The sequence below is a fragment of the Melanotaenia boesemani genome, chromosome 11, assembly GCF_017639745.1.
Source record: "Melanotaenia boesemani isolate fMelBoe1 chromosome 11, fMelBoe1.pri, whole genome shotgun sequence".
NCBI classification, from domain to species: domain Eukaryota; kingdom Metazoa; phylum Chordata; class Actinopteri; order Atheriniformes; family Melanotaeniidae; genus Melanotaenia; species Melanotaenia boesemani.
In genome coordinates, this window is record NC_055692.1 from 6,989,968 (window position 1) to 7,003,104 (window position 13,137).

General features: G+C 40.5%; 1 protein-coding gene across 1 annotated transcript; it reads left to right on the top strand.

Moving 5' to 3' along the window:
* Positions 1-2,635: 2,635 nt before the first annotated feature.
* Positions 2,636-4,066, top strand: LOC121648541 (nuclear factor 7, brain-like). Its single transcript, XM_041998739.1, has one exon. The coding sequence runs from the start codon at positions 2,636-2,638 to the stop codon at positions 4,064-4,066; it is 1,431 nt and encodes a 476-aa protein (XP_041854673.1).
* Positions 4,067-13,137: the final 9,071 nt, after the last annotated feature.

Consider the following 13,137-nt stretch of genomic DNA (forward strand, 5'->3'; position numbering starts at 1 on the left):
AAAGGGGGCAGAAAGGGCTCAAAAATGTCCGCCATCATCCCTTGATCACTCACACAATTCCAATTGGAATACCACTGAACCCTCGAGCCCCTCGCGGGAGCGCGCCCGTGAGTGCAGGAGTGCTCAAGTGTTCCATTTGGGATTCGACCAGGGAGTGCTGTAGGATCAGGGGAGTGGCAGGACAGATTGTAACACACAGAAGGTGGAACGCAGGCAGAGCATTTCCTAGAAATAGCAATGCCTCTTCCCATCTTAGAAACAATGTGATCGACCTGGTCGGACCATGTCAAAAGGTTATCTAATTTGACGCCCAACAGTCTTGGTTGCCTCCTCAACTGATACTTCTACAGACAAATTAAGTGCTGTATCATTGGCAGGAGCATGCCTCATACCCAATACAATGGATTTAGTGTTTGTAGCATTTAACACAAGCTGGTTCATTCTGACCCATTTGGTTATGTTCTTTTTCACATTGTCATTATTGGGTATTGTATGTAGAATTTTAAGGACAAAAATAAATTTATTCCCTTTTGGAATAAGGCTGTAATATAACAAAATGTGGAAAAGGTAAAGTGCTATGAATACTTTCCGGACGCACTGTATATACTCGACCATGAATGTGTCCCTGACAGGGTGGACATGATCTGTTTCTATGTACTTTGATTGTTTGCAGTTAATTTATAAAAAGTTCGGGAGCTTGACCAGCACACATTTCTAACAGCTTAACATCTGCTTGATACAATAAAGATGAAGTTCAACAAAAAAAGCCCTATATATATACTGTATATCTATCCAAAGCTACTTACATCTTAGAGTAAGAACAACACAAACAAGAATTCAAACAGGATGGGATGTCATAATTAAGTGGTAGTCAGACTGCTGTGAGCCCAGTTGGACCCAGGTGCTGTCATGTAGCGCTAGAGGGAGTGCTTTTATTTTTTTCTTTCTATGATTAGGTGATTTAACAGTCCATCCTATGCCCATTATCACCAAAGGTGTGTCTAGCTTTTAGGTTCATCATTGGAGCAGGTCGTCCAATGATCGGAAGGTCGGCGGTTCGATTCCCGCTCCCGCAGTCATCTGTCGTTGTGTCCTTGGGCAAGACACTTAACCCTCCTTGCCTCCAGTATTGGCATCGCTGGTGTATGAATGTGTGTTCGGTGATGGTCGGAGAGGCCGTAGGCGCAGACTGGCAGCCACGTTTCCGTCAGCTTGCCCCAGGGCAGCTGTGGCTACGCACGTAGCTTACCATCACCAGGTATGAGTGAGGAGTGGATGAATAATGGATTCACACAATGTAAAGCGCTTTGGGTGCCTTGAAAAGCGCTATATAAATCTAATCCATTATTATTATTATTATTAATCACAGCTCTTGAAATGATGACTCATACCTAACAACGGGGTCAACCACACCTCCTCACTAAGATCAGAGTTTCTGTCCATTCCTTGTTCAGAGTTCTCTGAAAATGTTCTGGAATCACTCCTAGGCTAAGACTCCATGCTAGGAATTTTTAGGTTAAGTTAGGAGCTCTCTGAGAGGATTCTCAGAATCTTTAGGAATTATACAATTAACCTGAAGTTCAATAAAAAAAATCTTAGCTTTTAATCTTAGCTCAGTGGCACCTTATGGTGATATTGACCATATAAAAGTTTGTTAAAACATGTAAGTTAGACAGTAAAAGCCAATTCTGTCATGTTGGGGGAGTCACACCAATGAAGAAGAATAAATACTGTAATGTTGACAACTTTGCTTTAAACACCTGCTTGAACAACCTTTCCTAAAGCCTTGTTGTGTGTGTTTCTATAATCATACTGAGCAGTTAGCTGTGTCAGATCAAGAGGTCACAAACAGAAAAGCTGCACAGCTCATTAAATATCAGAAAGATAAACTGAACATTTGATCTGAACTTTTATTTCATAGCAACATTCAATCAAAGTGTGAATAAACACATTCATTCTGACATGTTAGCAGAACGTTTCCTGTTACAGTTGATGAAGAAAAATGTTGTCAAACTAGTTTTTATGAGCTTTGAAACAACCTGTTGAAATCTTTCTGTTCACTAAAGGACTGAAGATAAACCTTCTTTATTTTAATAACTTCTGTATTTGTATGTGCTGAACAAATTGCTCCTATAAAAGGTAATAAAAGAAATTTAAATAGAAGTTTTGACTGGTGGAAATTTACATCTTTTACTGTAATGAGTGGCTCTATATACTCTCAGATGCTCTGTCATTGTGTGGTAACAACAGAAAGTTAAAACTAAATTATTTTGTTCACACACTGTCTCTTTTAGACACAATAACTATCTTTTTATCTTTCTATAAAAAACTTCCAAAGTCTGAAGTTCTCTTCAGTGTTAGGTGAGGCCCTGTTCAGTCTAACGGTAATAAAAGTTTGTAGCATCATATTTTCCATTAATAAGTAACTAATGAAGGATCAGGACGTAACTGAAAGTAGATTTTGACAGTAACGAAAACCTGACAAGCAGAGACGATACTGCTGTGTATGAGATCTTTAACAAAACTAATTATTTCTGGATCTCCACAGAACAGTAAACATATTTGGAGGAATTTCTACATAAAGGTGAAGCAACTATAAGTTGGTGAGTCCTGCTGTTGAAAGATTCAGTAACAAATGGCTGAAAAACCTCTGAAAAGCTTCTTGAGCTGTCATGTGTGTTCAGAGACTTTCACAGATCCTGTGTCTCTGAGCTGCAACCACAACTTCTGTTCAAGCTGCCTGCAGAAATTCTGGGAACAAGCTGGAAACAAAAACTGTCCCATTTGTAAAAGAAAATCATCCAAGGAATATGCACCAGTAAATTTTGGATTAAAGGAACTGGCTGATTCTTTTGCTGGAAGACAGAAATCTGAATCATCTGAAACAGAAAAAGAAGTAAAGACATTGAATGTGTGTACTAAACATCCAGATGAGACCAAATTGTTCTGTGAGGACGAGCAGAGAGCTGTGTGTCCTGTCTGTGAGTTTTCTCTCCACCAGCAACACAAAGTGGTTCCTATAGAACAAGCAGTCAGTGGCCTGAAGGAGAAGCTGAAATGTGACTTAAAGTCTCTGCAGGACAAGAGGAACACATACAAACAAGTGGAGGAAACATACAATGATGTGATTCAACACTCCAAGAAGCAGCTGTTGTCCACAGAGAAGCAGATCAGAGCAGAGTTCAACAAGCTGCAGCAGTTCCTGAAAGAGGAAGAGGAGTCCAGACTGGCAGCTCTGAGGGAGGAAGAGGAGCAGAAGAGGAAGACTGTCAGCAGAGAGATGAAGAAGATTCAGGATCACATCTCCTCTCTGTCAGACAGTATCTGTGCTGTTGAAGAAGACCTGCAGAAAGACAACGTGCCATTCCTCAGCAGTTATAAAGCCACTCAGAGCAGAAGCAGAACCCAGTGCTCACTGTCAGATCCACAGCTGGTCTCAGGAGCCCTGATAGATGTGGCCAAACACCTGGGCAACCTGTCCTTCAGAGTCTGGGAGAAGATGAAGGAGAAGGTCCACTTCAGTCCCGTCATTCTGGACCCAAACACTGCAAGTCCATGGCTCTATCTGTCTAATGATCTGACCAGTGTGAGATGTGGAGACAAAAAGAAGCTTCCTGATAATCCAGAGAGATACACAAAGTACACCAATGTTTTTGGCTCTGAGGGCTTCAGCTCAGGGAAACACAGCTGGGAGGTGGAGGTGGGAGATCATTCTGACTGGACTATTGGTTTGGTTAAAGAGTCTGCTGACAGGAAGGGAAAGGTATTTGTTTCTCCAGAATATGGATTCTGGTGTTTATTGCACCGTCATGGAAAATACACTAATGGTGCTGGTAAGACTGTCACAGTGAAGAAGAGTCTCCAGAAGATCAGAGTCCAGCTGGACTATAACAGGGGGGAGGTGTCCTTCTACAAACCTGAAGACATGACTCACATCTACACTTACAGAGACACTTTCACTGAGAAACTCTTCCCATATTTCTGTGTTTGTCCTGTTGGAGAAACAAAAACCTCTGATATCAAAATCTGTCAAACTCTTGTTTATCTGAAATTTTCAGAAAAATGAATCAGATGTTCAAACTTTTACCATCATAAATTGTTGTTCATCAATAGTTTTCAGATTTTTACACGTCAAACTTTTTAAATCATTGATACAAATCAGCAGTCTGATTTTTTTTTTTCTACCCTTTCCTGTCCAGCATCCTAACATACAGAACGGTGGTCTGTGTGCCATATTTTGCTTGACAGATTTGCTCTACCAAGGGAGACATGTTGGCTGCCCTTGATATTTTTATTATTTTCATTGTAATTTTATTTTCTTTAGTCTTTATATGTCAGTGCCTGACAGGGAGATAAAGAAAGAGAGAAAAAAAGGGAGAAAAGGACAGGATTAAAATGTGGAAATAACAGTTGTCTATGCTGCCCAGAACATATCACAAAAAAAACAATATAAACTACCACAGTACTACATGATACCAAAAGAAAAATAGGATGATGATGATATGAAAAATTACAATAGTCATCAAACGTACCTGCAGATAAACATACCAACACACAAACATCAGCTACATCTAGTGAGAAGCGGATGGAGAGACGAGCACGTTTGTGAGCATGCACGTGTTAACATGCATGTGTGGTCATGCAACAAGGAGGAAATGTGTACCCGCAAGGGGTCCGCGATCACGAAGCATCAGCGGGGGACGGGGGAGCCAGAGGCCCCAAAGGCCCAGCAGGTCCATAGAGCACTAAGCCCGGGACAGCCAAAGCAGACAGAGCAGAGGCCCACCCGGACCAGAGCAGAGGGGCCCCCAGACCGGAACCCCCGGCGCGACGGGGCAGGGGCACCGGGCAGCCCAGGGCGATGGCGAGCAGGCCCAGCGGGTGCCTGCGGTGCGGGCCGCACGGAGGGCAGGCACCCCTACAGGCCCAAGGGCCACCCATTCCCCCCAGCAGAGCCCCACCCAGGAACCCGACGTGGCCCGACCGCCCCAGGCAAAACCATCGCGGGCCACGCCAACCCAACACCAAGGCTAGGCACCCCAGAGACAAAAACATCAGCAGTCTGATTTAATCTTTTTGCTAAAACAGATTCAAGGCTTCTTAAATGATTTTCTTCATGTAAATATTTTCTAATCTTGCTTTACTTATATTAGATCTCTGTCCAACAAGTCACTGTTATTTAATGACTTCATCATTTCTCACAAATGAGATTTTCTTTTTCTTTCAGAAACATGGTTAACAGAAGACACAAGTTCTACTTTTCTTAATAAAACAGCAGCCAAAATGTTAGTTTTATGAATAAATGCTGAAATGGGAGGAGAGGAGGTGGAGAAGCTGCCTCATTTAAAGATGCATTTCCATGGAAAGAGATTTCATTTGGGAATTTTATTTGTTTTCAGTATCTTAGTTTTATTTTAAAGGGTGCATTCAGCCAAAGTTTTATTTTACTTTAGATCAAAGTTATTGAACGTGGAAACTTCTTCTCATGATTTCATGTCTGAACTTTGTCGTTAGGATTTTTTCTGTCTGTTCAGATCAATTAATTCCAGCTTTTAATCTTTAAACTAGAAATATTTACATGCTCATTTAGATGTTTCCAGAAGTAATAAATGTCAGAACAATCATCATTTATAGATCGCTCTGTTGGATGTTGAAGAGCTGAAAATGTGAGAAATAAAGTTTTACATCTTTAAAAAGAGATGTAAAACTCAGATTCTCCAACTGGTCTGATCTTCAGTGTTCAACATTAGAAACAAGCAGAAATCAAACCTATTGAGGAGAAAATTTCACTTTATTTCTCCTCCACTGGATGTTTGTTCACTATTAAATGTTGTGTGTAAAATAAAGAATAAATCAGAGGTTTTCAGCAGTATATTCATTCTTCATCAAGTTTTCTAAGTTCACCTGCTTCATTCATGTTGACAGAGAAATGTTTAAAGAGTCTGGACACACAGAGCTGGAAACATGAGTCTTTTTATTCTGCAGCTGCATTATGCAAACACAGTGTATGAGAGGTGGAGATTAATGTAAAACTTTTCCAACCAGGAAACTTTGATTCAAAGACTTTCACTTTGATATTAAATGACTTCTGAAATAAAATGATAAAATATCTTCATCATGTGATTGTGTGACTCATGTTTCTTCCTGTGATCACCACTAGATGGAGACTAAACTCACATTTTGTTCACATTTAAAATCTTAAATTTTTTTTTATTGATTTTGTCCTTTCATACATGTGAAAACAACTTAATTAAATATTGAAGAGCTCTGTGAAGGTATCATCAAATCAAAGCACTTTTTCTCCCTTAAAGACCATGAAAGCAAAGTTTGGTGGATTTTCAGCTCAGAAATCTAGTTTTAAATCTTAGTGAAGAAAATCTGCTTGATAGAAACTAAATTGTGAGCATACTCTGTCTGTGCAGACGTGGACACAAGAGTCAGTGTTCAAGCTTCTCTATTAACTCCAGATGAAAGGCTTTCTGGTGGATCCCAGTGGGAATAAATGAGGAAGACTGAAACTGAATGAAAAGCATTTCCTCACCTTCATCATCCTGTTGAAGTGAAGTCAAAGCTCAGATCAGATTTCTTCCTGTTTCTGATTTCATGAAATCAAGAAGGAAGCTGCAGTTCCAACCAAAGATTTAAAGCTTCAATGCAACATTTCTGACATTACAGGAAGATTTTAACTGTTAAGAAGGAAATAAAAAGACATTTGATTGTTTTAGATTATAAAATACTCTGATTCTTCTGAGATGAGGAGATTATTTTTAACCTCTAATATGAGTCAGTGTCACCATAAGGTGCCTTTTGGTGTCCTCATTATAGTCACTCAATAATGATGAAAATGTGGCAGAATATTGAAACTCTGGGGACTTTTTATAAATGACCAAACATTTAAACATCTATTGTCACAATAAAAAGTCTCATAAAATAAGTTTCCTTCATTTTATAAAGTTTTTTTTGCATTGGACGTACATGATTTTGGCATGTCCCTCTTACTGCTCTGTTAAATATAGTGTGTGTAATAAGTGGTTAAATAATACTAAATCAAAAATCTTTTTACATGGTTTTATTGTCTATAGCAGCTTATTTAATAAAACAAGTCCTTCTGATCATTAATGTTCTTTTTTCATAATCACATGAAACATTTTGTGTGTCCCTGAAATCACCGTCCACCCTGTTATTATGGGATAAATGGCTCTTTAAGAAACTCTGATGTTTTCAGTGACATTACTACCAGTATTTAGTCTTTTGTCAGTGGAGGCTGAAACAGTAAATAGTTAGAAGTGTAAATACCACCACCGTGGTGTCATCTGTGAATTTGATGATGGTGTTACTGTGGTGGGTGGGAGTACAGTTGTGGTGTAGAGGGTGTAGAGCAGGGGGCTCAGCACACAGCCCTGTGTGGAGCTGGTGCTGAGGCTGAGGGCTGTGGATGTGTGTGGATCCACTCTCACCCTCTGACTTCGACCAGACAGGACGCTCCTGATCCACATGAAGGTAGTATGTGGGAGACCCAGATCAACCAGTTTGTCTGCCATTCTGATAATGTTATATTACTACAACTACTACACACATTTTATAACAGTATTCATACTAAGAGTGGACAACATGGATTTTTTTCGGTAATTTCTGTATCAGCAAGACTAGGCGACCCTGATTTACATGAACTGTCAAAGAAGGAAATATTTTGAAATGTCTTTTCCAAGAATTAGCTCAACAGAAGCTAAGATAGCAAGAACTTATAGGGAACGTTGTCATGCCAACCCAGACATAAGAATAAAGTACCTTGGCCAACATCTGTTGGTACCATGACTGGCAGGTACACTGTTTGACCAAAAAAATGTCACCAGCTGAATTTACCTAAGCAAACAGGCAGGAACCTCCTATTGGATAATTACTGCATGAGTGATTATTTTTCACCTGGAAACAAGTTATTTAATCCCAACTAATGCAATGAGAGGCTTCTCATGTCCTTAACAACCATGTGGAAAGATATCCGTGGTCATTTAACAGATGTTAAATGTTAGAAAGTTCATTCACTCATTCATATTGTGTACCACTTAATCCAGTTAAGGGTCGCAGAGAAGCTGGAGCCCATCCCAGCAATTAACAGGTGAGAGGCAGGTTCACCCTCGACAGGTCGCCAGTCCATCGCAGAGCCAACAATATAGAGACATAGAAACAAACCACTCACACTTACCCCTAGGGAGAATTTAGAGTGACCAACAAACCTAAAATGCATGTCTTTGGATGGTGGGAGGAAGCGGGAGAACCTGGAGAGAACCCACGCTTACACAGGGTGAACATGCAAACTTCACACAGAGAGGCCAACGTTTAAACATCCTGCGAGCTGAGGCTCGAAACACCAACCTTCTTGCTGTGAGGCCGCGGTTCTAACCATCACACCACCCTGCAGCCCATGTTACACTGTTCAACGCATTATTAAAAACTGGAAGGATAGTGGGGAACCATTGTTTTCTAGGAAGAAATGTGGTCAGAAAAACATCCTGAATGACGGTGATGGTTAATCACTTCAACGTTTAGTGAACTCAGATGGAAGAAAACACCAGTAGAACTCAGGGCTGTATGTTTAAAAGTCAGAACATTTACACAAGTACAATGTGAAGGTAAGTCAAGGGATTGGGACTGAACAGCTGTGTAGCCATAATAAAACCACTTATCAGTGAGGCTTGGGCCGGTGTCCCGGTGAAACAAATAAATAAATAAATGAATAAGTGGATAAGTACAAACGGGCCTACAACTTGATCTAAGTATCTGAGAAAAATAACTAGTAGTGATGTGCAAATCAATACTGAAATGCCTATTCCTCCAATACCAACATTTATATAACTAAACTTTCAGGGTAGTTAGGAACTACTTCTTCTTCCGCCTGCCATAAACATATGTGAAAAAGACGTAGTGTTACGTCGCAGCAGTTCATTCACTGCTCAGTGATCAGTCCGACACGCAGTGATGAGTGGAGATATTTCAGCTCCACAAACAGCAACGATGTGCAGTTTGATACGTGAGTGTGAAGATCACAAACCTCCTTAAACGTCTGAGAATCCATTCTAACACAGAAGCAGAGGTGATGAGACGAAATAAAGAAGAGAGAAGGAGGAGAACAGGTGCAGTCTAGGGCGGAGACAGACATTACACCGAGTCTTTTAGCTGCAGGTAGTAGTGATGGGATGTTAGGCTCTTTACAGAGAGCCGGCTCTTTTGCCTCAGCCCCGGCTCTTTTGGCTCTGGAACGGCTCTTTATTTAGCATCTTTTGTAGCCCCATAATTTACCACAACTTCTCAAAAATTTATAGTTTGTGTTTTGAAAACCCTTTTGTGGTCAGCATCTTTATGAGGAGCCTTATAATTAATTGTCTTCTTTTGTGCATATTTTTTTTTTACAAAAACACTTATTTTTAATATTTGAATATTAACTCTTTTATTGAACAAATGGACAAAAACAGCAAACAAATCCACGAAACAGAACGAGAACTAAACTCAACAAAGCAGCATTAATGTCCTCAGTACAGGTTGGCATTCAGAAAAATAAGATGCCTCATCTTGGATGGACTGATCCGGTTTCTCCTCTCTGTGAGTTTCTGCCCTTTTTTTGAGAAGATTCTCTTAGAAGGAACAGATGTCGCCACAATACACAGTCTCCCCTCCATCACCTTGGCTAGGTGTGGAAAGACTGAGGCCTTGACCTGCCACCAGTTCAGTGGGTCTTCTCATTGGATGAGAGGCTCCTCAACATACAATCTCACCTCCATTATAGTATCAGCTGTAGGATTTCTCCTTGTAGCAGCTCCTGTAACTCTTTCATCAAAAACTGAGAGCCGGCTCTCACTCGATGTGAGCCAGCTTTTCTTCTTTTCCCTTTACAGCTTCCTGTTTTGTTCATATGTGCAGTAATAAATATCAGCCACTCCATAAACAAACATCAGTAAGAATGGTCCATAGAAAATGAAGAAATGAATGAATGAATAAATGAATGAATGAATCAATGTATCAATGAATCAAAAAATGAATGAATGAATGGATGGATGGATGGATGGATGGATGGATGGATGGATGGATGGATGGATGGATGGATGGATGGATGGATGAATGGATGGATGAATCAGAAAGCTGTTCAGCCTGCATCTTCTAAGATACAGAGTAGAATAAGTTCACTGTAAGACAGGAGGCACAATACAAAACATGACTGGTGTTTGTTGGCGTAGCAAATGGCTTATTGGATAACAATCATATATACTGAACCTTTCAGCACTACGTTAACATTGTAACATCAGTATATGCAAAGATTAACATCATGAACTACATGGTCCTCAGTTTCAGACCCAGCAGCAGCAGCAGGTTCATCATCACGTCCAGATGAGGCTGAAGTTCTTCAGTTTACAATCCACCATCTGCAGCTGGTTCAAACAAAATGATCTCAGTAACACTGACATTAAGTTTTATTCTATTGTATGTTCTGCTATAAGCAGCTTGAGATAATCTTGTATCAATCTAGCTTATATGGGATCTGTCCTCCTTGTAGAGAGTAAAGCTTGTTACATACTCCGCAAGAAGCAAAAACTTTGTTCTTGTTCTCGGCCCCAAGAACAAGAAAAAATGCTTGCATTGGTCCGGTCATTTCATCCTCCACAAGAAGCTTCGTCCGTGACAGGGTGGGAAAACTGCAGGGGGGTGTCTGTGTTTTTATGTGCAATGAACAGCTGACCTGGTGATTTTGTATTTAACAAGAAACTTTGTCCATGGCAGGGCAGGTCCAAGCCCACATCATTTTCTCACCACCTCCATCAGCTGTTAATTAAATCCTCAAAAAAGGATTTTTTAAAAATCTGTTGGTACTTTTAATAAACTGTTCTCCCCATGTATGCCTGGGTTCTCTCCAAGTTCTCCGCCTTTCTCCAACCATGTAAAGACATGCAGGGCCGGCCGCTGGCATAAACACTCTATGCAGTTGTTTAGGGCCACAACCACTAGAGGGGGCCACATGATAAGTGTTTGATACACATTTTATCCCTTTCTTTATTCTAATTAAACAAAAATCACGGTAACATGAATTTAAATGGACTGCTGTTCACCATGTGCAAGTCTGTTTTAATTCAATTATGAGCTGTGCGTGTTTTGGGGCCACAAAAAAAATCTTGCTTAGGGCCACCAAAATCCTAGGGCCGGCCCTGAAGACATGCATGTTAGGTTAATTGGTGACTAAATTCTCCCAAGGAGTGAGTGAGTCTGTGAATGGGTGTTTGTCTGTTTCTGTGTTGGCCCTGCACCGGATTGGTGACCTGTCCAGGGTGTACCTGCCTCTCACCTGTTAAAGATGTGGGGATAGGCTCCAGCTTACCCGCGACCCGTAACGGTCTAAGCGGTACAGAGAATGAACATTACTTTATGGAGTTCCTTATGTGTATTTTTATTATTGTTGCTCTTATTTGTTGTTATGGTTTCTTAAGGTTATTTAATCTCTATTTTAACTCCACTGTTTTCCTCATGGGGATCCTCCACACTGGGGGTTTTGCCTGCTCGGTCTGGGGGCTGTTGCCTTGGTGATCGGCCTTGTCTAGTTGGCTGGGGTCCTTACAGCTGGGATGTACACCACAGCCTGCCCTGATCTGGGTGGTTGCTATGGCGATGGCCATATTAGTTTTTTTTTTTTTTTTAGGCCAGACAGTGTACTTTACTTAATACCAGACCCACAGACGCTTTGTACAGTTTTCATCACCTGCATGGAGGTATGTGGAACAGCAAGTGCTGAAATGAGCCATGTCTCTGCAGAAAGATTGTTTGGAGATGTGTTTAACTGTAACATTCACGTTTTTAAAATCTACTGTTCTCCACTTAAAAAAAACCTTTGTTCTTCTTCTACAGTTAATGTTTGACTTTTAAGGCCACATTATTGCCTCATTTTGGGCGTTTTTATTCAGTGGCTGCATGCAGGTAGAGTGGTCTGTTCAGCTGGTAATTTCCCCCTAGATGGGAAAAGGACCTCTGACATTTATTTTAAATATAATTTCCTTTAGATTTGTCGCATTAATAGGGCCATTAGATGACATTTCCCAAAGTTTCCATAGTCACACCCGCACCAGTCCCTGTCACATTCTGCCCAGCTAAACTCCCCAGTAATCACTCTCGTAATCATCCACACCTGTTCCTGATCATCTCACCCTGCCACATACACTCCAGTCATTCACCACAGCAGTTAGTCCCCGGATTGCTAATCAGCCACACCTGCACCCAATCACCTCTCCCATCCATATATAGCTCAGCACCACACACATTCCTTATCGTCACAACATTGCTGCACTTTCCGTCTTCCCCTTCCCTGTCCTCACTGACTGGACTCATTTCTGGACTCCTGTGTTTCCTTCCTGGTTCTATGTTCCGTAAGCTCTTCCTTGAAGTTATGTTATGTGAATAAACTCTGGTTTAACTCTGCTCTGTCTCCGTGAGGTCCTTCGAGACATCCACCCTGTCATGCCCAAGGTGCACCCTTTTATGTTATTGTCCCCTCTGTCATTTTCATGTTTTACCAAAATAAACAAGTGACTTTCACAAGTTAGCAAAAACTTTTGTAGAATTCCTGTATGAACAAATGAAAGCCAAATAGTCTGCTTTGAATGTTTGACCAGAAATATTTGTTGTTAGATTTTATTTAGGAAATAATGTGCAACTCACAGATTTTATAGAAAAACAAAGTTTGCCATAATTTAATTATGATCCAAATACTTTTCCCATTAACTGAAATATATTTTTGAGAAAGAAACCAAAAATATTCTAAAAATGTACATTTTATAACCACTTTACAATGTTTATACTCGACCATGAACGTGTCCCTGACAGGGTGGACATGTTCTGTTTTTATGTACTTTGTTTGCATTTAATTTATAAAAAGTGCAGAAGTTTGACCAACATGCATTTCTAACAGCTAAACATCTGGGCCTGTACTCCTAAACATTTTTAGTGCAAAGAGTTGCTCCGAATTCTAAGAAAATTCTGAGAATCCAGATGTTTTCTTAGAATTTCCCATAAAAGTGACGAGAAGATCCTAGTTAGGATAAAAGCTATTCCTTGGGTAGCTCAGGAGGAAGAGCAGTCGTCTTTTGACTGGAAGGTAGGCGG